At 36.0% G+C, this 25,831-nt stretch overlaps 2 protein-coding genes across 2 annotated transcripts; one reads left to right on the top strand and one right to left on the bottom strand.

Annotated features, from left to right (window-relative positions):
* Positions 1-4,780: 4,780 nt before the first annotated feature.
* Positions 4,781-6,301, top strand: LOC122302771 (ethylene-responsive transcription factor ERF086). The gene has a single exon (XM_043114191.1). The coding sequence runs from the start codon at positions 5,099-5,101 to the stop codon at positions 6,122-6,124; it is 1,026 nt and encodes a 341-aa protein (XP_042970125.1). The 5' UTR covers positions 4,781-5,098; the 3' UTR covers positions 6,125-6,301.
* A 1,236-nt stretch (positions 6,302-7,537) lies between these two features.
* LOC122319018 (zinc finger CCCH domain-containing protein 34) lies at positions 7,538-16,399 on the bottom strand. Its single transcript, XM_043136876.1, has 7 exons — positions 15,902-16,399; positions 15,615-15,757; positions 15,247-15,312; positions 14,892-15,008; positions 14,476-14,778; positions 14,082-14,399; positions 7,538-8,676 (listed from the first exon to the last, which is right to left on the bottom strand). Exons 1-7 carry the CDS (start codon positions 15,987-15,989, stop codon positions 8,281-8,283), a joined length of 1,431 nt encoding a protein of 476 aa, XP_042992810.1. The 5' UTR covers positions 15,990-16,399; the 3' UTR covers positions 7,538-8,280.
* Between the last annotated feature and the right edge of the window lie 9,432 nt (positions 16,400-25,831).

The raw sequence follows: 25,831 nt of genomic DNA, 5'->3' as shown, positions 1-25,831 counted from the left end.
ATTGTAAATTTCATCCATTTTTTGTAGTTGAGGGATACCCATTTGTATTTTTTTTGAGTTATTAATAAAGAGAAATCACAATATGGTTTAGTTACACAAAATTAAATTATTTTATCTCATTTTATATATAATTATTATAATTTTTTAAAATTCTTACATAAAATATAATAAAAAATTTAACTTTTTTAAATCTTAAAATAAAATTAATATTAAAAAAATTATATTATAATTTTATTTTATTTAACTTTCAACAAAATATCTCATCTTATTTCATTTGAACTGTGTAGCCGAACGAGATGTAAATGTTTAAAATTGGGCCTAAACCTTAGTAACATATAGAAAAGATTAGAGCATGACAAACATTGTAAAAAGCATAATCGGAAACAAGTTAGTTAGTAAATTACAATATTATTGAGTTGGTATTTTTAACCCATCACAATATATTGTATTATCAAAACCGAGTATGTCACTATCATTTTTTTTTAATTATATGGTATGTTATAATTATTTATACGATATTATTTTTGTTATATACTCCAAAACTATTGATGAAGAAATATTCATTGAAATAATGCAAAGAGACATTGTTTCCATAAATATCAAATGATCATATATTATTGGTTTGGAGTGGTATAAAAAATAGATTTTAAAAATAATATAATCCACACTTTTATTTAAACTTTTGAATCACTGTGACCAACTCATTTAGAAGTCATCGCTAGAAGGAGGGGAATTTTCAATTGCTAACATCATTGTCTAGAGATCTTGCTGATATGATGACAAAGGAATGAAAGATGGTATATACCTACTTTTCACGATTTGGGGTTTAGGGTTTGTGGGGAGGATATAGTAATTAATAGTATACATAGTAGGATGTTAAACTTTCTCTTGTAGGGTTCCAAGGGTAAAGAACAATTGCGCCTGAATTAAAATAGTAAGTTAAATTTTTTAATATTATTTTTATTTTGAGATTTGGAAAAGTTGATTTTTTTTTTTTTTGTATTTTGTTTGAAAGTTTGAAAAAATTATAATAATTATATAATAATTAGATGAAAAAGTTGAATATTTAAAATTGAAAAGTATTTGTATTTGTGGTGTTTGAATATGAGTGGCTTTCCAACCACCGACTCGGATCCAAATATGGGTCCTGACAAGTGTAATTTTTTTTTTAATTTTTTCATGTATTTTTAAAATATCCTTAAATATTAAAAAAATATAATTCATAAAATTAATAAAAAAATACTTACTTAATCATCTTTTTTTTTAATTTTTAGGAAGAGCTGGTAGCCACCCACATAGCAGCCCCGTCCCAAGTTTATTAATAAGCCCTCACTTGTGGCGGAGGAATACCGTGGTTACAACCCAAGACCTGGGGCTACAAATAAAACCAAAACCCAAGACTAAAAAAAAAAACCATAAAAAAACCACAACCACAAAGCACTAAAAAAAGAAAGACGCGGAGCCACGACCTGCAAGAAAACACTTGCACAGACAAAAAGTAAGAATAGAATAAATTGAGTGTAAAGAAAAGACATACCTGAAGATAAACCATCGACCGAAGCCCATTAACATCGTCTTCGGGTTTTTCGAATGCAGGGAAGACCCTTTTTATCCAGCCGAATATTGCCTCTTATGGTGGCAGGTAGATCGGGTAAAGAAAACCATGAGTGGATATGGCCCTTATCACCCATTTTAGCAAGCTCATCCGCAATTGAGTTACATTCTTTATAGCAGTGAATAAGAGAAACATTAAGCCCGGCTAGACGACTCTAGATCTCATCTCAATAATCTTTCATGTACCACAGGCCACATCTCTGAGTTCTCAACCAGTTAAGTACAAAAAAAAGTGTTGAGAGAAATAATTACTTAATCATTAAATAAAAAAATAAAACAAAAAAAAAAAAAAAGCGTTGAGAGAAATGCTCGAAACTTATTATATGTGAAGAACCAAGTATTTGTTTTTGAATATTGAGATGAGACGAAAAAATCTGTTTATCCAAATCAGGCCCTAGACGCCTTAGACTTTCACTAAATTAGTGTGGGCTAATTTAGCCCACACTAATTAAAGACAACTCGAATAAACCAATTTGCCTCATTTGGTCTGCCACATGATTGATTGGGTTTATATGACCATCCCGGACATTATATACATATATATATTGCACTGTTGATCAGTACTAAAATGCAAAAAGAGAATAAAGTATTATCATTATTAAATAAATAAATAAGAACCTAGCTTATAAGGTGCATTATGAAAATGATTGCTAATGACGGACTCGAGCGTGCTGTTTGATATATTTTTGACTAGAAAGGAGCTGAAGCGCAAAAGGCTAAACAAATGGAAACGATTTAAGTGGGTCAATTTTTAATCAAACAAACAAAAGTACAAAAATTATATTAAACCCCACTGATCATCTCTCTCTCTCTCTCTCTCGTCAAATTCCAAAGTTCTAAGAAAGACATACTAATATCTTTTTCCCTAAAAACCGGATGGCCTTTAAACTAGAAGTGAAGTATGTGCCTGTTTTGGAGAAATGTGCAAAATTCTCATCTGACCCAAAAGCAAAACAAGTCCCATCTCAAAGAAAACTCAGAGAGAGAGAGAGAGAGAGAGAGAGATCAGAGGGCCTATACCCCCCATCTTATAATTTTGGCTACTCCATTTTAATGCAATCTCCAACTCCAAGTACTTAGCAAACTGGACACCATTGTAACTAGCTGAGTCCTTTTTAGACGAGCCTTGACTAACCTAGCTACCTGTTCTGCTTTTGATATCATATGCATCAGAACAAAAACCTTGCATGCAAAGGAATGCATGTATCCCAGTAGTACTCTTGTAGTCATTCATTAATCTATAAGTGGACAGTCTTTTTTTCCTGGTCTTCTGTGAGCTTTTGGTATCCATTCAAGTTCCCTTTCGGTCTCTCAAAAGTATGGAAAAAACATATTTTCTTTGAATTTTATATAGTATAACGCGCGGTTCTATGTTGCATTACACATGAAAGCATTATGATGCAAATGCGGTCAAACGGAAAAATCCTACTTAAACTATTTCAATTTGTTTCATGAAAATCTGTAGTGGAGGAGTCAAGGGTCATAGATTCCAAGGACATGGCATTCTTAAAAGGAAAAAAAAAAAAAAAAATCAATCCAAATTCAAATTACACTTGATAATCCTTGTCATCTCTCTCTGTCTCTCTCCCTATACCATTTAATTAAATTTCACTTTCTTCATTATTTTAGTTCCAATAGGTCCATTGCACCTAATAATGAGCAGTGCCCAAGCATTGATAATTTGAGAAATGCAAAAAACAAGAAAAAGAGTTCAACCATTAGGTTATGATATGTTTATGTTATTCCCAATGCCATTTAGGCATGTGAAGCTAGGTCAATCAAAGGAATGAAATCATACTTTTTTCTTGTTGGAACTGCTAACAAATTGGCTTAGTGTCCCACTTACTGCTTTTGTTTGGGCAGTTCGATCCACCTTGCTAGCTTTAGAAGCGTTCTTTAAGCTTTTGATTACCCTTTTGACCATAGCCTTTTCTAATTACTTTTGGAGATCAGAGACAGTGACTCTTGTACTCATAAACAAATTTGGAGAATTTACTTGAACTACTAAAAAGGGATTCTGCACAGAACGGGTAGAAAGTACGAAATGGCTGCCGTTTCTTTTCTCCAATTTTACCTGCAAGATCTTATTTTAACTTAGAATTCCAAGATTGAACACTTACCTTAAAGGCAACATAATTTTAACACACCCAGAGAAGGCAAAAACTGGAAATTCCACTATATTACGAGTAACCTTAAACGTGTGGCACATGAACTGACAAGAATAAAAGCTATAGAACTTTGACTTATGGCCCTTTGTGGAGAGAAACTTTTGTGTTTGTACTCAGGTGTGGGGTTGTTTCCATGATGCAGGACAGGGTAGCCTATTAGATAATCTCCGTATTGTAGATAATCTTAACTGCTCCTTTGAAAAATCATGAAGCAGACAAGAACATCTGAGGAATTTGGTCGTTTTATTTTGCATAAAATGCGGATTCACATGTGCCCATTAGAGATAATATGACTCATATCCAATATCACTACCTTCGAATTCAAAATATTTGAGACTCTCTAGGAGTATGCTGACAAAAACCATGCTGCTGTTTTCCTTTTCTGGTTCTTAATTTTTCTGTGGGATTAGTTCTTCATGGATATCATCATCTGTAAGTGTTACCAACCATTCAATTATATATGGTTCTTAGTTATCATGGGAGATGTATATTTCATACAATGATTTTTTATATGACACAGCAATCTAATCGTTATCTAGAGATAGATTCTTTTATATATATATAATATATAGAAATTAGTAGAGTTTTACTGGGTCAAATTCTAGGTACATAGATTAGCAAGTAGATGGGTTTGCATGTGACTTAATGATCACAGATACTTACCACTCGATATTATCGGTTCATGATGACAAAGGCTCGCATTGAAATGATGTAATATTTCACTTAAATTAATAATCCTGAACCATATTGACAACGTGATGCTTGTTTTGAAGCTTTTAGATCAGGTTTATGCATTATTAAAAGGCAGAGAACGTGTATATATTTTAGGCTCTTATTGAAACTAGAAAGAAAAACAACTATTGCAAAGAAATAAAAATCAGAATTCAGCTAATTGAATTTCGACAACTGAAAGGAATCTTTATTTTCATTACATAACTAGCTTTTTTTCCTTTTCTTTTTTACTTATTATAGGTGAGATGAAGGAATATGGGATTCAAAATAATCAAGAAAAAAGGAGATTGGTTGAAGTTTACACCTACGTACTCAGTACGTGGGAAAGAAAGAATGGTCTTCCAAGGAATGACAGCCACAGTGTCCTTTCTCCTTTTTCTCCACGATCAGATCAGAGTCTTTAAAAGAGCTCCCCCACAACACTCACACTTCCATTCAAAAACAAAACCTTTCACTTCCCCTTATCAACTTGCACCCTCATCCTGATCCTGCCCATATTTCTTTCAACGTTCTTTTCTCTTTCTCCTACCATTTTTCATCTTCTCTTACCCAATTTGGCCACATTTTCTTCCCTAGTACCAGCAATGTCCACCTCCAAATCCTTGGATAAATCCTTAGATGACTTTGAGCTTGGCCAGGTTCAAACTGGTTTTGCAATAATCCAGCGTAATATGTCCCCACCTCAACCTGGTGAAAGAAGAGGCCGAAGAAAGCAAGCGGAGCCAGGGAGGTTTCTTGGGGTGAGGCGGCGCCCTTGGGGCAGATACGCTGCCGAAATCAGAGACCCAACAACTAAAGAAAGGCACTGGCTCGGCACATTCGACACTGCTCAGGAAGCAGCTCTTGCTTATGACAGGGCTGCATTGTCCATTAAAGGCACCCAAGCAAGAACCAACTTCGTATACGCTGACAACTCCACCTTCCACACTCTTCTCACACCATTTGATGTTCAAGCCCTCTTACCAACATCACAGTTCCTCACTACTACTCAGACGAAACAACCCACCAACAGGAAAAGTACTGCACCTAAGCCTAACACTGCTTTTCAGAGTGAGAACCCTACCCTTTTGAATAACAACGTTGCGTGTGCAGAAACTTCATATGGGAAAGCAGATGACAATAGTTTCTTCTTTTCTGATGATTCTAACTCGGGCTACTTGGGATGCATAGTTCCTGACAACTGCTTGAGACCTCCTTCCAATCCCACTACTCCAAAGCCCACCAATTTTAGTGCTTCAAATAGTCAAAGCTCTTGCTATGTGAACACGGATTCCATGGAAATTCAATCACATTGTGACAGCAATGCGCTTCCTTTAGACTCTGTGAATTTGCCACCAACAGCATCAGATTACGCTGGAGATTTTCCTGGCTTCTATGAACTGAATCCTGAATTGTGGGATATACAGCAGTCATGGGGGTCGAAATCCAGTGAAGTCTCAGCCATGACCGACAACCCGTTGATGGTGGAAGATGGATGCATGAATGCTTTGTATCCAACCATTGACAATCCTAGTTATGGGATAATGCCTCCGGCCTCTTCCTCAACCTCTTGCTCTCCATTATTTTCTCCTTATGGTGATGGAGTTGACTTTGGCTATTCACTCTTTTGAGTGTAGGTTCGTTCTGAAGTCATTAATCCGCTTAAATGCAATTGTTTTTGTTGTAGTTTTGCTTTTGCTTGCCACTCTTTCTTCTACTACTGTAATTACACCAAAACATTCCATAGCTGATCGATCAGCAAGAAAGAGTACTACTGGAATGTCCGTTTTAGTCCCGCAAAGAGTGAGTGAAAGCTTTTGGGAAAGCTCTATTTGCTTTCTTTCATCAGTAACCAATCATGATATCCATTTTAATGCATTTTCTTTCCCACTCTCCTTCATTTCAACCTACCTATTAATATTAACTGCATGATGTCTCTCGATCTTTTTGGCTATTCTTTTCCCTCAGTAAAGCTAGCTAACCTCACAAGGAATGCATACGTTGATACATACAAGCACACTGCACTTAGTTGAGTGATGGATAAGTAGTCACCAAGCTAAATAGCTCATAAATCCATTGCAGTGCTTGAATGTACAGTTTACAGCTTTCACGATGAGACTAGTATTACCGGTGATTGGCCATGTTTCTATAGTTTGCTCATCATCACCTATCGTGATCAAAGTTCAATTACTCTCAAAATTAATGGCTGGACGGGACGAATATGCCAATGTTAATGGGACCGTACTATAGGTGAATGGGGAATGGGGTTGCCTAGGATCCTCACACTCAACCGTACACCGTGAGTGAGTGCTGTATATATATTTTAGGCTCCCATTTAAAGTCAACGACTTCAAAAGTAGGAGGATCAAAACCTGGCCTCGTTTGGAACATGATGTTACTAGGGGTACAAGAACCATTACTGGATGTTTTACGTGTAGAGAAATTGCCGAAATTTGTCATGATTTAGGCACTTGTTAGCAAGTAGTGATCCAAGAAATTTTAGACCTATTAGCCAATTTATTTTTACCATTAAATTGAAACTTGAGATCAGCATCATTGTCCAGAGTAGAAGGAGTATGGTCCAGAGACAAAAACATGCTCCATCCTTCTAATTTGTTTTTTTTTTTAGTTCGTGACCTTGCGGCTGGCCTGCAGCATACTCACTCCTCTAAAGTAACCCAACAATATCTGGCTACCTGGAAATAATCGAACCAAGTGTCATAAGGTGCCCTATATATATCAACAAAGAGCATGATTTCATCTTCATAATCTCCCCCATGTAAAACCCTTCGTAATCATTCCAATTTTGTACCTGACAAGAGATCCGTGCACATTTATTCAAGTCTATTTCAGACAAAGTTACCTGGCATTTTTGTGAATGCCGCAGCTGAACTTCAAAGGGCAGAATGATATTTTGTAAATCATCAACATTCCTGCAAAAATGTGTGTGTGTGTGTGTGTGAGAGAGAGAGAGAGAGAGAGAGAGAGAGAGAGAGAGAGCACTCTTTCCTGGTTTACCAGAGTTCGGTGTATATAAGCAAAGATGACAGGAAGCAAAGAGAAAGTATCTCTTTTATAAATGGAGAAATAGAAGGGAACAATTATTACACATTCCAGAGTGTTCTTTCATAAATTTGTATTTCGTAATAAACTTATCAAGATCCAAGTCAAACATTCTAATTGCCACAACATGACTTTGGGTCCCATCCCGTATAACATAGCAGTCTGATGCCTCCTTGGAGTGTCTTGATCATTACTTCTCTTTTTATGATAAACCCTAGACAAAAAAGTGGGGGAACAATAAGACCTTCGAATTCCTTTCTAAGATGAATTAGAAGCTTGTTCCCAATATCAAAGAAAAATAAAAAAGAAAGACATGGACACACAGTCAATGTAAAAGAGAAAACACTATGGGACACATCTTTTTCATTTCGAAAAAGATTGGATGAAAAAAACACAACAAACTCTGAAAATTGGAGAGATGGCCACTGATTTGTCTCATGGACCTGCAGGTTCCTTCATGGTTATTCAGAATTAAGGTGGAATGCTATATGAGGTATGCTAAACTTTTGAAAGTTGGCCATGGTTTATTCAAGATGTAGGAAGTGGCCATAAAAAGACTATATGAACATAGAGAAAATTTAGACTGCTGTGTGCTAGGCTGAACCGTGGTACATTGGTAACTGAGAGATGGCGCCTCTTTTTGAGGACTTCCACCAAAAAATTATGTTTTGGCCCATGAAATTTGATCAAAATGAGTAATAAAAAGGGTGTGACTTGATGTGGCTTAGTTTGAAGAGCGAAGCCCAGTGCCACCACTGCTGCTGCCAGTCGAAGGGCCAGAACCATGAGCAGACTGCTGTACAGTCAAATGAGGAATAGGTTCACTCTTTGAAAAAGTTGAACCAACTGATCCACTAGAAGTGCTCATTGACGATGACATTCTGGATGAGACAGAGTCCTTGCTGGATCCTGAAGTAAGTTCGGGCCGCAACTCTGAAGATGAAGATGATGGGGCTAGAGTACCAATTGAAGATCCCACAGGGTAGGGTGCAACTGGCATATCAGCTAGTGAAGATGCAGATGGACTGTAGCTCAATGTTCCCGTTGGATGATCAAATTTGCATGCAGGCCCAAACTTGCATACTCCACGTTGTGCATAATGAGTGCAAGGAGGTGCACCCTGATAAAAATATAAAATAAAATAAAATAACCAATAAGCACTCAAAGCACAATGAAGCACACGATACATTTAAAAAGGGTAGAGAACATATCATATTACATTTGGAAATAGAGAAAGTGATCGGTCACTCTTAATGACAGGTACAAATAGGAGGTCAGCAGGACAAAAATTTTGAAAAATAGTATCAACACAGAGGTATGAAGAAAGAACATGACAAAAGGTTAGCACAGAAGGAAAACACGACAGCATTGGTAATAAGCTAAACCATAAAAGGATTAAAAGCAGTATATCTATGAACTATATAATTTCTTAAGCATAACACTCTTCTCCTATTAAGCCAAGTTATTTCATTTTTCAAAAAATTAAATAAATTGTAAGAGTAAAATTTGAAAGGTCATAATATAACCATTCATCTTTTTGCCAACGTTGTATACTCTTTATTGCTACTTCATTACTTGTCTCTTGTACTTTTGGTCGTTATCGCTTTGCATATTATTACTTTCACCCTTTATCACCACTTCATTACCCGTCTCTTGCACTTCTCTTCTTTTACACTTCCAGTCAATTACCCCTTTGTTTATTATTATTTCTACAATTTATTACAACTTCATTAACCGTCTCTTGCACTTCCCGTCAGTTTTTGTTTTGTTTGTTATCATCATTTTTTCTTCTTTTTTTCCATAACATTTTTGTCTTCTTTCATTCACATGTATTTCTTAAAAAAAAAAAAATAGAAATTGAAGAAAATCATGTTCAGACAATTTCACACAATCAAGTCCCAACAAAGAAAAAAATGCCGAGCAAGCAAAACTACATATACCAGACAAGGGTTCCAGTAAACTGGAAGGTACACTGATGAACTCATGGAGTTAAGTGCAGACACTCTGTACCAGCATTCATACTACATAGATGACATGCAAATGCAACTGCAACTGATTAAAAGCCCAACTACTAACCCAATACATGACATGCATTTAAATTACATTTTATGAATTCCTAATTTAAACACCATAGATCCTTAGTCATAATGCCATTTTTCATGGGGATATTAAAAACAACTTATTTCACATTTTACTAAATCTTTATACACCGCTTACATGATTGGGAGGGGGCGGGGGAGTAGGGGAGCCACATACATTAGAGCATCGCTAACCATCCCACTAAAGTTTTTAACAAACTTAGGGTAACTTCAAGTTTTAGAAACCTTTGGGGTGTTTATCTAATTATACCCAATGAAATAAGGTATGAGCTCAAAAAGTTGCTATTTAAATAAAAATATTATTATTTTTACTAATTGAAGAGTCCTCTAATTTATTTTTCAGTTTTTCTCAATTATTTGGACAATATGATGAATTCAATTATTTGGCTAAGATTTGAACTTTAATTGCAACATTACTCTATTAGACTTCCAAATAATTAAACTTGTTAGTACAATCATAACATATCATTATCTGTTTCAAAAATGATATTTAAGAAACAATTATCGCATTACTATTTTACTTTTTCATTCATATCTTTTGGAAATTTGTCTGTTGCCCCCCACTCACATAAAAGCTAGACTCTTTAAGTTCTTCACCCTTTACATGATATGCATGACCCATCATTTGAAAATTATCTGACTTGGTATGCTAACAAAAACCTCATATGCACTCTTCAGAGTTGGACTAGTACACAATGGAATGAAAGATAAGTAGCTTAAAACAAGAACTCCTTCAGGATAAAAAAATCAACAATCAATAAATCTGAAATCAAAAGACACGCCTGCTAGTATGAGAAATAGAAAAGTCACAGTAAGACGAGCCGAGAGTAGACAAGAGAAACCTAAGAGTAGCCTCAATGAACGATAAATGATAACTCACATGAGAGAAAAGATATGATGAACATCATTGACACCACAAACTAGATTCCAGATGGAAGGTTCTAAAGAACACACAATCCCCAACATATGTAATTGAGAAATAAAAAAATCAGCAGTAAGAAGATCTGGAAAAACCACTGATCAAAAACTACAGACCATTCCGGCTAAGTAGATTACATGTAACAACAGTTCATCTTGATTTAGTACAGTATTGGTTGCGTTTTTGGCAGATATGAAATCTAGATGCATTTAATCAGGCCATACTCTGTATGGTTCACATTATATTGTGTTCTCAATAATATTTATTAGAGGGTGATGTGGCAAGATGAAAGTGGGTACTAAGGCTTACATGAAGTATTAACTGGAGGTGCCAAGTCCATGATCCTAAATATATAGGACAGGAGAAAAAGAACATGGGTTGCTGCTCCAACCCAATGGGTCTGCGCTTTAACATGAAAGATGATGAATCAAATTTAAATACTATCTCTTCAATTCTTTCATCATCACTTGCTATAAAATATGTTAACTTCTTCCCCATCATAGCTTCCAAGAGTATGAAGTATACTTTCAGCCAATAAGCTACCTCATTCATTGCAGCAGCTGCAGATATATTCTTGTCCTATGTGACTCTTTGGTGTGATTGAGGATTTGAAGTAATACGGTGAACCTATTTTGGCATTTGCTATATCAATAAGAATAAGACAGCGAGCTTAATCTTGCTCAAATTATCGTCATCAAATAAATCTTGCTCAAATTATTAGTCGTCAGCTTCCTCTCAAAACAATCACCTGCATGCACTTTGCTGATCAACTCTTTCGAGTTTAATGAACTAGTTTCTTCCAGCTGGACAGACCCACATCCATAACCTTATAATCCTTACATCACAATTATTCTTAACCCCCTCTTTGGTCCCAAGAAAATTTTTTCATGCAGTAGGGTACTAACTGAAACTTAAAGTAGCAGCCAAATAACATATATGTTTGTTTTTCATCTCTCTAGAATTTAGGAATATATGTATTAATGTGTGCATGCTGGAAATCCACACAAATTATATTAAACATCATAGAAATAAATTATATAAAAATGAAGAAATCGAAGATAAAAACTTATGATGGACACAATAAGGATTCGCAACAATAAAGCCGCCCTAATATGATAACAGTATAGTCATTAAAAGAAGAAAAAAACTCAAATTTAGATCCCAATTTTTTACCAGGAAAAGAAAACAATTTCCTGAACCGTATCAAAAACACTACAGGTCCCTAAGATTAACCCAATTTAAAAAAAGGTCCTTCTGTTAGAGTTTTGGATGAAACCCTAATGGATTTTTTCTTTTTCTTTTTTATAAGAAAAAACCCTAATGGAAATACTAATGCGAGATGCCACTAAGGAAGTAGGAGCTACATGCCAAAAGAGTGAGATTACCAAAAAAATGAAAAAAAAAAAAACAAACCACAACGTTCGGGTCAGGGTTCCACCCAACACTCGTACCCCGACGGTGCAACCAGCAGTGCGGTGAGAAGAGAACCCCTCCCCTCATCCTGTGGAAGTGGGGAGGACTCACCTCCCCACCACTATGGTCGGGGTGGAACAAAAAGTGGGTGGCCATCCCAACTACGCAACAGTGGGAGGGAAGGATCCACTAATGCCATGTGGTAGTGGGTGGGAGTGGATCCCATGTGGTAGTGGGTGGGAGTGGATCCCATGTGGTAGTGGGTGGGAGGGAGGACTCCCACTGATGTGCAGTGGCAAGGTGAATCCTCCTCTTCCCCCCCCCCCCCCCCCCCCCCCCAAAAACCACCCCCCAAAACACACACAAAAAGGGCCTCCCAACTTACTGCACCATTGGGGGGAACCCTACTCCATCCTCATTCATGATTTCTCGATATGTTTTCATTTTTTTCATATTTTTTGAGTTTTGATTTTAGAAATTTTTTTACTTGGTTTTTTCAGTTTTCATCTTACAATTTGACATATGCAATGTGGCAGCAGCACAATTGTTTCAGTAGCATGCCACGTTTCATTTTCATCATGATTTTGGACAGAACCATAACAGAAGGACCTTTCTTTAAACAGATTCATCTTTGGGAGTTCTACTCTTTTATTTTTTCAGTAATTTAGGTGTTTTTTTTTTTTTTTGGGGGTGAAAAACTAGAGACTAAATTGTATTTTTCCTTTAAAAGGAAGAATAACGTTAAAACTGAACAAACAACAAAAGTAGACAGATCGATATTAAAAAAGTACAATAACATTCTAACAGATAACTTGTGACACACTAATATATATATATATATTTGGATAGGTAACATGTGACATGCTCATATTAATAGAGTCAAAGTGAAATCTAACATTGATTCGTAACTAGAAAACCTTGGGATAATTGTTGACCTTGATGTTATTTGATTAATAGAAATGATATACTTACATGGAGAGAGAGCCTACAAGTAACCTATGAAAGAAATGCAAAACATATCTGAAAGAACAGTTGGGTTGATTCTGGATGAACTGCAAATTTCGTGTCAAGACATCAACCATAAAATGGAGCCCACTAAAACTGGATCTTAAGGAAGACAAAGAAAAGGCCATATATTTAATAAGAGGTAAAACTGAATTTGACTTGAACAATGGCAGATCAAGTTAAAACTGGCCAAAAGTTCAAAAATAGTAAGGAAACTGAAACCAAGCGGATGAAACAATCACACAGCTACCAGAGAGGCCATACCGATTTATGTATAACTGCAAAGGACATTTAGGACTTCAATTATACCATTGGCTCCAGGCTAATCAAGCACTAGGACATTAGGAACCAATGGCACAGAAGACCAATTTCACAATAACCATCTTGGCCATTAACAATTAAAGGAGAGTGAAATCCCTTGATGTGACGGAAAATTTTGCCTCAAAATAGGTGATGGAAACAGGAAGGAGGATCAAATGTGCCCAGATGACAGGCCCACATCATGGCCAATCGCATATGCCCAAGGAAATGTCATGGCCCCAAATGCTTAACCTGACAAAAGTTTGGGCTGGACAATCGTCAGTGCCCAGATGACCCAGCCTATTACAGCTAATCATATAGCCAAATATGGATGACTACTTTGTGCTGCTTTGGATGTATGATACAGGCACTATAATGAGTGCTCACCCCCAAAGCATATTGTATGCGCTATATTCATAATCTTCTCTGTTTGAAAGACCAATATGGTGGGCTATAATTGTCAAAAATACAGGAATGCAATTACCAAAAAGAAACAAGAACAACTTTATTATGGATTCAAAGTAGCTGCATAATATGATGAGTAAAAAGTAACACTAGACCAACAAATGCAGTATTGGCATAAGGCATTCAGAAAAAGTTCAGGAAAAATACTTCACAACCTCACATGAAACTAGTGATAACTGATATATGTTATTATTTTCTTTCAAAACAAAACAATAAGCAAAAAGTGTCTGATTCATGAGGACATTTTACAGGTAATTAAAAAAAAACGACCACCACGATTGATGGAAAGCATCATAATGTAAATAAGGTGTAAAAGATGCTTACAGGACGCAAAGGAAGACCAATGAGGTTAAGAACAACGTTCGTTTTTGGTGCAACCAATTCAGGTGGATGATGATATCTACATGAGGAGCCAAATTTACAATCTCCCGTTCTCATGTAATGCAGACATTCCTGTTGGCCAGGTCTTTCTGGAAATGAGTATTCCTTCTGACTACTTCCTGGAGGACCAACAGATGAAGGTAAGGGTTGATACGTTCCAGGATAGGCAGATGCTGCTGGATACAAGGGTGTCATCCCATAAAGCGGCCCAGAACCAACAGAGGGCTGAGAACTAGGAGAGGGTACTGGGCTTATGGGTACCTGCACCAGGTGGTTAACAGCTTCATAAAAACGCATATGGTTCAAAACAATGATAAAGTAAAGAAGCTCCACCTACCGGGTAATGATTCCATCCCGGAAAAGGAACCATGCTTGGTAGCAGCACGGGACCATAAGGACTTTGAACATATGAGCCCGATAGCAGAGGAGGCCTTGCAACAACTACCCCATATTGTTGTGATGAAGGAACAGATGAAGACTGCACACCTGGATGTAATGTTTGTGTAGGCATAGCTGCAACCGGTGGTGCTAATGATACTGGTGGAACATGTATGCCAGCAGGTTGTGGATGATGGAATTTACACGTCCCGCCAAACTTGCACTGCCCAGTTTTTACATAGTAGGAACACTCTTTTTCACCCTGTATTCGAAAAAAATCCCCGTTTAGATCAAACTTAAGTGCACACTGAGGATATATGATTCCAATAAAATAAATATATTTGAGATATTAGGCTAGACATCAAGAATACAGACCTGACGTAACGGATATCCAAAATAATTTAGTGAAACGGGGGTAGATTCTCCTCCCTGCCGAGGATGGTGGTATTTACAGGAAGCACCAAATTTACATGTCCTTGTCCTCATGTAATACTGGAAATGCAATAGCAGGATAGTCAGCACGATGGGGGGACAGACTAATTTCATAGATAATCAAATAATAAAATATCACAAAATATATAAAAACAAAATGCTTTAATTTACAAATTACAAACATGAACTGTAACAATCCAGCAGAACTGAGTAAATGAATTTACAGACATTTTCCTATATCAACCATTTTGCATACAACGCAAGCTTCAAAATCAGCTAGAACGACCAAATTCAGTACCTGGCACACAGGCTGGCCCACTCGCTCTGGGTACTCCCCTCCACCAGGCCGTGCAGCTCCTATAACCTGAGTAGTGCACTGCCGTCAAACTCAATTAAGGAATCACTATATCAACTGTATAGATCTCATTCACTTAACTTCGAACATAGAAAAATTCCTTCCAGAAATAGTAAAAACTCCAATACCTTCACCTCAATTACACTAACCAAACTGCTCAAGTTTCACAAACCCATGATCAAATCCAAACATAAAGCAAAGATCAAACCAAAATTTAACTCACAAAATCTGAATTGATCACATTGAAAACCAATAGGAACTTCCAATTAAGCCCTAAATTAAACAATGAGGGAATTTCAAAAAAAAGTTACCGCGCCGCGGTCACGGGGATGATTGAACCGACACCGGGAGCCGTACCCACAAAACCCGGTTCGCAGATAATAGATACAGTCGGCCTCATCCGGCCGTTCCGGGTACGATTCCGGACCACCCAATCCCAATTGCCACATAGGCTCTACATTCCGCAAAACACACAAAAGATCAAAACCCAATATAGCTCGCATACATTCCACTGCAATTTCCGAATCAAAGTCGCCAGAACGCAGAGGATTTTGATCAAAACAACAATGGAACTGAAATGCAGGGTCTCCGAGCTTACCTTCCAGTCCGGTTTCGGGTCCCGGAGAGGTCCATTCCGGAGACGGATCGGATATAGAGCCTTCAGTAGCCCGACCGTACCGCTCCATTGTACGGGCTCGGGGAGGGATTTTGGAACCAGACAAAAAGTGGGGTCCTGATCGTACAGTTATCCGAGGACGGTCCCAGAATGCTTCTGTACAATGAATGAGAGGCTCCGATCAAATGGGGAGATAGACAGAGAAAGCCCGGAAGTGTTTAGATATCTGGGTTTTGCACTTTGCTCTCTCTTTCAACAAACAAACACACACACGCAGTAGCGTCTCTGTTTTGGTTTTGGTTTGGTTTGGTTTCCGGGTTTGGGGCTGCTCTCTCTAAATTTTCCCCTCACTTTCTCTTTCTTTCACTCTTAGAGTTTTCAAAGCGTTTTGTTTTTTTGATGATCTTTCTTTCCATTCCATACTTTCACACAGAGTGAGAGAGAGAGAGAGATCTTTCTTTGTTTTTTCCCTTTTCCTTCGATGGGTCCGGTGGTTTATAAACGCGCCAAACATGGAGTAATTTTCCTTAAAACAAATTGCCCGAATACCTTAATTTTTATTTTTTATTTTTCTGAATTAAAATAAAGCATGCTTATTTATTTATTTCATTTTAGTAGAAGTTAAATAACGTGGGAGTTTCTGTTAGACTGTAGGTGTCTGAGGAAACGACAGGAATGCCCTTGAGTCCCGTGAGGGGGGCCGTGGTGAGTGTGTGGAAGCAATGGATTGTGTGATATGACTAAGGTTGTCCTTTTGCTCCGAGTTATTACAAAAAGGTCGTGATGGGATTATAAATGAATGGATCGCCTTCTGCTCAGCTGACTGCAGCCTGAAAGAAAACGAGGTAAACAAAAATTAAAAATAAATAAATAATCATTTTAATGGATGCATTGCAAAGTAAGACAAATGGTGAAAAGTTAAACGATTTATTTATTTTAATTTTAATTTATTTTACAGATAGTAAAAACAAAACAAAATGATTGGGATCCTGTCCTCCCCACTGCCCTGCCTTTTTATTCCCACCTTTTGATTGTAATCAATCGCCTCCTCCTCCAACTCAGATCCACTACTTTTTACCCTCAAATTCTTGGAGAATATATAGTCCGCTTTGTATGATTCTCTCCATTTTAAGGGGACAAAAGGGTCCTAAAATATTGAAATCCAGAAGATATTGTGATATCCTATATATGCTTTAGGGGAATCACGTTGACGTCTAATGATTTTGGGTATCCTATCCTACATATAAGTTGCAAAGAAATGTAGTAATGGATCTATCTATAACTTTGTTGGTGAAGTCAATTTGTGTATCTTGAGATGTAATTTTGCTTGTCAATAACTAATGGGAGAAAGAAGTTAGCCCTTGTGGCCCACTTCATGCATTTTAATAGACAATATTCATACCATATAAATTCTAAAATGAATTTATCTGTAATCTTCTTTCAACAACTCTTTTTATTTTAGTTTGTATGAGTTTTTTTTTTTTTCCTTTTTAATGCTGAACAACAACCGATATATGAGAATTACTATAGACAATAAAATTACCCAAAATAAATCTAAAAACTGATATAATTTTATAGAATCCGTTAAATTTATTTATTTATTTATTTATATGCATGAGTGTCTAGTCTAGTTTGTGCGTATTTTAATTAATTTTACGAGACCAAATTAATGATCAAGTAAATCTTCAATTGTCTTGAGGGGATTCGAATTGGTGACCATTAGGAATAAACCTAAGACCTGATTAATTGAGCTATTATTCAGAGTTCTATTAAATTTATTTTATAATAAAAATAATTTTATAATATAATATATCATATTAAATTACATCATTTATAAATTTATTTTTATGTAATTTTATTATAATTAAAATATTTCTCAAAATTTTAATCTTTTCAACGTTGTTCTTTTATAAAAATTAAAATAAATAAATAAATAAAATTGTGAAATGGTAAGAGAAGTCGCTTTCACACGGATGGTTCGGTGAGGATGTTAATGATTAATGCTAATATCAATGTACTTTTATGTTTTAGCCTATAAATTCTCAAATGAATTACGTCAACAGCTTGGTTTAGGCATATTTAGCAGCCCAATAGGGACACCTGGGACGTGCACCAACTTGAAAGCATTCAGAACGGCAGTCGATGGGTGAAGCATAAGGACACCGAGAGAATGGAACACTTTTTTGTCAACCAACGACTGACCGACACGTATTCGTCAAAGCTCTGGATGATCTCTTTTTTCCCAGGCAATTGTTCTGCAGACAGATTTCCTCCCACGTTTCCTCTTAATTAAATATTTCATATTAATGTTTATTATCCAAATAATTATCTGAAAATAATCTTTTAAATTTTTTTACTATTTTTAGAAAATAGAAAGTGGCTCTCACTCGTCGTACGGTGGCGTGCGAATTCAATTAATCTGTTTCCGTGACAAAAATGGCAAACATCCTATGTAGGTAGTTTTAGATGCATCCTGTATTGGTTCTCCAACTAAAACCAACGGTTTGGATCACATGTTTTCATAAATAAACGGGTGAGATCTCTTAAATGTCATGGTTAGTACGGTACCAAAGTGGGAGTCGGGTAGTAGGTAAGAAGTCCATAAATTCATAATTGTTCTGCACATCGGGTAAAACGTGTGACCGGGTGTAGGCAGTGGGTGGGCAGCGTGAATGCAATGGAGGGAACACGGTAAGCCGGTCATCAGGTGGAAAGTGAGTTTTCTGACTTGAACGAGTTTAGGCCACAAGTGGGTGCTTTTAAAGGTTTGATGCCATTGGTCAGTTTTTGAAGTGATGGTGACCGTATCTCATCGAACCTAATGTCGGCGAGTTTTTCCTTTGGATTTTGTGGGTACGTTTCGTTCTTTGAATTCTTTCTCAATTTCTCGATGGGGACTGCTCGTTAGGCTAATTTTTTTTTATATATAATTTTTTTACACTTTAAAATATTTTTAAAAATAAAAAAATATAATATTATTAAATAATAATTTTTTAATAACTAAAAAAATAAATAAATAAATAAATAAAAAGAAGCGGTAAGCCAGCAGGTTCTGCTAGCTCCCAGCACTTTCCTTTCTCAATTACAGGTAACTTTTTTCCATTTTTTTTTTAAATTAAATATTAAAATATTTTTTGCATTTGCTTTATTCCGTTCGCTCAGTTTTAAAATTTTTACTGTTTATTTTTTATTAAATTAATAGTTTTGATGACATGTAGTCAGCAACCTATTAAAATGTCACATCAGTACGTGGCATGTCACGTCAGACGTGCGTAGGATGCACCTTGCCTTAATTGTTCTAAAAAGTGCACGTATGGAGAGACAGATCAACGTTGCCCGCACCGCCCCAACGGGCCATTTTTTTTTTTTTTTTTTTTTAAGCGCCCCAACGGCCTTATCAGGTATGTTTTGGAAATATTTTAAATTATTTATGAATTATAATTAAGTAATTTAAATAATAATAAAATTACATGAAAGGACTCAACAATCAAACACGATTTCGATTATTAAAACTACAGTATAGAAATCTTAATATATAGAAAAGGCAAAGCATAATAATTATTTTAGTAGTAATATTATATATAGTTGTAAAATATATAAGTATTGTATAATTATTTTGAAAAAAGTAAAATTTATTATTAAAAAATTAATTTATTTTCATGTAAATTTTATATTTATTTATTTTTTTTAAATAATTATACAGTATTTGTGCACTCGTGATTGTAATTATTATTTCTCTTATTTTAATATTTAATCATTTTTCAATGAGAAATATATTTTTTATTCTTAATTTTTCAATTATAGTAATGGCGAGTCGCATTTAATTAACATTCTATCTAAATAATTTTGATATGAATTCATTTTAAAATATATCATATCAATGTGTAAATAATTTTCTAAGATAATGAAAGATGAGACATTAGTCTAAGTCATGAGAATAAATTTTTAAGAGGCTATGACTTATCTTATTCTTCTTAAAATATGACAAAAATATGGCTAGAAAGTCAAATATTATCTAACTGTTGGTTGTAGACCCACAGAGCCACTTGTTTAAAAGTCCATTTGGCTGGTTTGGATAACAAGATAAAATGAGTTGAGACGATTTATGAATGAGATTGTTGAGTTTTTTTTTTTTTTAGTAAAACATTGTTTCATTCATTTATAAAACGGACAATTATAACTTCTGATCTGAAAAATACAAGCCAAATGCTAATATTTTCTCGCTCTCCAACTCACAAATTTCTTTACAGTTGACAGGGTCTTGTCCAACGCCTCCAAACTAATCGTCTGAGAGACAAAACTCTGTCTTAGACCATCGTTTAAGACTGCCCACACAACTCCCCCTCCCAAGGAGTTGAGTACTAAACTCTACGGACCTTAAGTCCTAGAGACAATGTTTCTTAATACTACCTAAAACAAACTAGATAAACGAAAATACATGAAAAACATTCAAAAAAACTAAAATAACACATAGACGTAAAAAATAAAACACCTTGGGCCCAAACCAAACAAAAGGTCCAGCTATTTACAAGTGGGAAGACCCCTTAGGGTTTCATCTCTATCATTTTCCCCGCCCCCTTCATTTTTTTTCCTTTTTTCTTCCTTGCTGCTGCCTATGCCTGAGCTTCATCTCATTTCTCTGCATACCGTCGCCCACCCGAGCGAACTGCATCCACCACCTTACATTGAGTCGCAAGCCCATCACCCCTGCACGCCAGGAACCTCTAGCTCTAAAATGCTACCACGACTGACAACAAGAAGCGTTCTCAGCTGTAAAACTTCACCCTCGACTGCAGCCCAGCAACCTCTATTTTCCTTAGCGGAAGCAAAGCACCATAGATGGACCACACCACTCACTTAGAGGATCTCCAGCTCCATCAACGCTGCCACCCAGCCACCATTTCGGCTTCACAGCAACAGAGTTATTGTTCTCACCCACATCGTGATTGGTTCGTGGCAGGATAGTCTTTAAAATGAAGCCTTTGGGGAAGTGGACATGAGCCACGGTGCAACAACCATGCAAATAGATCCCCGTTGCCCTTAAGCCTCCATAACTGCAACCACCAAAGCCCTTATTCTCAAGCACCTAAACAAAGCAAAAACAAAATAAAAACTGGAGAAAAACCAGTAAAGAACAAGGAAATAATGGGGAAGGTGGGAGCTGAGCACCTCCCTCTAGTTAGCTTTTCTGTTTCAGGTTCTAGACAGAAGTGAGCCTCTCTCTAAAAAGATATTATATATTCTGCGAGATTGTTGAGTTGAGATAAAATGAGATGGTTCTCTAAAATTTTGTATGTTTAGATTTTGAAATGAGTTAAGAATCTTAAGATGATTTTAACTTTTTTAAAATTTGATAGATGAGGTCTCATCAATTATTGCATAGTATTTGTAATAATTTTATTTTATTTATAAATTACCTACCCAAATTTCATTTTTTATAATATATTTCATAATAATATTATAAGATTATAATATTTTATAAAATTGAATTATTTTACGAAAAATCAAATAAAAATATTTGTTATTTACAAAATAATTAAATAATTAAAAAGATATTTATAAAATATTTTTATAAAAAAATATTGTGCTTAAAATCGTTTTCCATTTTCAAGTACTAATGGTCATTTTGCCCAGCTTTTGGAACTTACTTTATGCAAAAACCGTATGCCATTGATGATTGAAAATTACTCAAATTTATTTTGGCAAAATTATATCCTATAATGATCTCAACAACTCGGCATAGAGCAAAGAAAATGTTTTGTCTATATATCTATTTTGAAAAAAACTTCACATAGGTGTATTCTTTGTTCTTCAAATAACGGAAACCAATCGTAGTGGGCCACGTGAGATACACATCTTCTCGTTCGTGAGATACGCTGCAGAGGGAAAAAAAAAATTCAAGGGTCATTTTATTGCTCTAGTTCCTAAAAAGGTTGGGGCAATAGAGGTCCCTGATTTCAGGCAAATTAGTCTTGTGGGCAGTGTGTATAAGATGCTCTCAAAGGTTCTTGCCAATAGGTTGAGTACGGTCATGGAAAAAATCATTTTGAAATCTCAAAACGCCTTTGTGAAGGGGAGGCAAATTCTAGACTCGGTTCTTATAGCAAATGAATGTCTGGACAGCAGAATTAGGTCCGGAATCCCAGGTATTTTGTGTAAACTTGATATGGAGAAGGCATACGACCATGTGAATTGGGATTTCTTGACTTATATGTTGGATAGATGTAGTTTTGGGGCAAGATGGAGGAAGTGGATAAGGCACTGTGTATCAACGGTGCGATTCTCGGTTTTAGTAAATGGGGATCCAGTGGGTTAAATAGACAAGTAATAAATGCTAGAAGGGAACCCAGACTTTGCAAACTACCTCTTGGTTTTTTTAGATTCACATGAGAGCACTACAAAGAATATGGCTTTTTGTATCGATTTTTTATACGTGGCAAAAGAATTGGATGCAAATAAAGAGTAATTGCTTCCAAATTATGGATGGATGCATATTAACAGCGTGAGATTTCTAAAACTGCGCAAATGTTTTCGCTCAACCATTGCTCAACAGGGCGCTCGAGCGAACTCTGACAGAGTTGAACACTCGACCCTCGCTCAATAGGCACTCGAGCTAACTCAGATAGAGTTTCACGTTCAACTCTCGCTCGACAGGCACTCGAGCTAACTCAGATAGAGTTGAACGCTCGACTCTCGCTCAACAGGGAGCTCGAGCGAACTCATGCAGATTAGAATGCTCGACATTTGCTTGACACTGAGCTCTAGCGAAATCGGGTTGAATGTCCCGCTCAACACTTCGCTCGAGCCAAACTTCCAAATCACTTAAAATTTAGGATTTTGAAGCGCCTCCTTTGATTGGAACTATAAATAGAACATCTTAACTTCTGTTCTAGGGGTAGAGAATAGATGCAAAAACCCTAAGGGCCTCCAAGAACTTTTTAGAGCAACATCTCCCCCACTTGGTTGATTCTCTCTTGGATAAACACTTCTCCAAGAGACCACTCTCAAAATAAACTCTTACATAGGTCCATTGAAGTGGACATATTTGTTAACCGGAAGAGTCCGGAGCTACTATTGATGCAGAGATCGAGAGGTTCTCGTGAGAAGTTATAGAAAGGTCGGAGTTCCGACACTACATGCGTGTAGAGATTGAGTGGGTCACTCGTGGTGTTGTAAGCCAAGTTTAGCTACTACAAAGGTTTTGTAACTGTCTCTAAATTGGTTGTAACGAACTAAAATTGACTTTAAAGTCAAAGCATAGGTTTGACTTAATTTGGGCTGATGTGATTTAAAGGGCTGTTATTGTGTATCTCGATCGTATTTCAACAATTTGAGTGGGAGTCGCTGTGAATGTGTTAATCTAATAAAAACAAAAATCACTGGTAGTGATTGGCTTTTAAAAACTGAAGTAATATTATTAAGGGGCTAATATTGACTAAGTGTTCGTTAGTTGAACAAAATTTAGGTTTTAATTGGTTGTGTGGATGTAGCAGCAGTTTGTGTTGGGTTTTAATTGGCTGTGTGGTGTAGCTCTCAAGTGGGGCCAAAAGTACCTAATTGAGGGAAAACCAAAGTACAGAGGCTTTGAGGAGCGGGAGATGTACAAGCTGATATTTTTTTTAAGAGGCAAAATTGTAAAGTTTGATCACTCCTCAATACAAAAGCTAACAAGAGTTTCTCATGGGATTTACAGAAGTGTATTCTCGGGACTTTCACCTGGGTAAGTTTTTGTGTATACTTGCCACTTCCTCTTCCCTCTCACCCACTTTCTCATGAAAATCTTGACCATTTTTTACAGATAAGTCAACATGCATGCACTGACATATAGCATCCAGTAGTTGTGACTAGTGTCAAAAGTTCATGGAAATGTGATTTTCAGGGGCACACTATCCATACGTAGATTTTATCACTTCTTTTATAATTTTTGTTGGAATTGATTGGAGTGCACTGGGGAGGAGAAGGTCTGCTGGGTGTATCTTAGCCTCTCTCTCAAAGGTGATCATCTACCTCAAAGGTTGCTATATTCTTTTTATTTTATTTTCTGAGTCCGCACAACACTAGGTTAGTGTTGAACTGGGCCATACTACAGCAAAATTTATAGGATTCGAGCAGATGTAGAAAGCCATTTTGTGTTGGAGTGAAGTAATCAGTTTAAAGAAAACAAAAGGTTGGATTTAAAGGGTGCAACTTCCTGCACCATAGTTCAACCCCACAACATCCTGGTTTGGTCTTGTGTTAGCTAAAGTACACCACCAACCTATTAATATAGCCACAGATTGAAGATGGGGGAAGAGGGACAAATTTACATCACTAATTAACTAGTTGGAACATAGTAGCAATGAATAAATAAACTGAACAACTACATGAATAACAGAAAACTTGGATAAAATTACCTCATTAATTGTACAAAGGCATTATAGTTAATCTAAGTCAACTATAGTGGAACCTCACTTTAGAGTAATTATAAGAGAGTAATACAATAACATTAGTGGCATAGGGGGGCTAGAGAGAAGCACAAAAGAGACTTAGTTGGACTGTTTATGTAGGGTATGGGTGATAGTTAATGTTTGAAGTGCGCATGAGGTAAGCTAGGCATGGTGATTCTGCTTTAGTGTATATTTGGTATCCTGCTAATTCGTTTAAATTTGCAACAACTAATTGGCAATATGACATGTCTGGAAAATACAGTAAATCTCATATTTTTCTGCTTTATATTATCAATACTCACTAATAATGTTAACTGACACAATAAGGGGCAAAAAGTGTTGGTGGAGAGGATTCTGTTTCTACATAATATAACCTGGCAGTCTGTATCTAGAGTAGAGTCTTCATGAGGAGCAGCAATACAAGAGGTAAAAATTGGTCATTTAAAGCGCATCGCACACTCAAATAGTCACTAATTGTTTGCTGCAACACATGTATCTTTGTTACATGTTATTGTAAGATTAATAGTTAGCATAATATAGGAGGAAATCTGTCTGGATTCTGTAAAACTTTCTATATGTGTTGTGGTAATATTTTACTACTAAGCTGAATGCTAGAAAAGTAGTACTTGATAACAATGTGGGTTTAAATTTAGTGAGGTTCTAGTAGTCATCCTTGCTTGAATATGCCTTATGATATTGTACAGTTAGGTACTAAATGTGCTTTTCAACCCTGTTTTGTCATATTCAATTGCTGATTTTTGTATCAATATGTGTCACACATTCCAAATTATTACGATAAGTCATGCTGTATTTGGGTGTGGCCTTGTGAATTAGCTCTACATATATATATATATATATATTATTTAGGTAGAAATGCTCATATACTATTTTTTTTAAGGAGCTGCTGAGAGAGAAAGAGAGTTTTGAGATTATATATATTTCATGTTTCACCATATTATATATATACATATAGAGCACCCTTAACCTTGCATAACTAACTAACTAGCTAGAAGCTAGCAGTGGTATATTAATGCAATGCCAAAACATGAATTAGATAGCTTAACCACAAAAAGAAAAAAAGAAGAAGAAGAAAAAGCATATATTTGATTCGTAAAGCATTATGTATGGCTATTCATAAGCTCGTGAACTTTCTATATATAGCTGTTTAACTTGTTTTACTCATCATGTACTTGAACCAGCTCTTCTCATAAGCAGATGCTCACACATTTATTCTTGTTTAATTGTTTGTGGTTAGATATTTAGGGTTTTTGTCTCGTTTTATTTAGGAATTAGTACTAAATGTTTGATCGAAATGTGTAATGCAGCTGAGACTAGATCTAGCTGGTGCTTTTCTGCAATAGTATTTGTGACACCCCCAAATTTCATTTAGGATCGGACGGATATTTGAAGTGTTGAGACATGCAATATAAAGTTACATGCCCCCGTTCATGACATATAAGATGCAATGTTCCTAACATGCATATAA

Source organism: Carya illinoinensis, chromosome 1 (assembly GCF_018687715.1).
Source record: "Carya illinoinensis cultivar Pawnee chromosome 1, C.illinoinensisPawnee_v1, whole genome shotgun sequence".
Classification (NCBI taxonomy): domain Eukaryota; kingdom Viridiplantae; phylum Streptophyta; class Magnoliopsida; order Fagales; family Juglandaceae; genus Carya; species Carya illinoinensis.
The sequence above is the reverse complement of the archived record's forward strand: the minus strand, read 5'-3'. Positions and strand labels throughout refer to the sequence as shown.

Excerpts from the sequence above, each read along its gene's own strand:
- LOC122302771 (XM_043114191.1), top strand. The coding sequence starts at position 5,099 with ATGTCCACCTCCAAATCCTTGGATAAATCCTTAGATGACTTTGAGCTT.
- LOC122319018 (XM_043136876.1), bottom strand. The coding sequence starts at position 15,989 with ATGGAGCGGTACGGTCGGGCTACTGAAGGCTCTATATCCGATCCGTCT. Across the intron at positions 15,758-15,901 it reads ACCCGAAACCGGACTGGAAG|AGCCTATGTGGCAATTGGGA; the intron begins GTAAGCTCGGAG and ends TGCGGAATGTAG. Across the intron at positions 15,009-15,246 it reads TGGGCCAGCCTGTGTGCCAG|TATTACATGAGGACAAGGAC; the intron begins GTACTGAATTTG and ends TTGCATTTCCAG.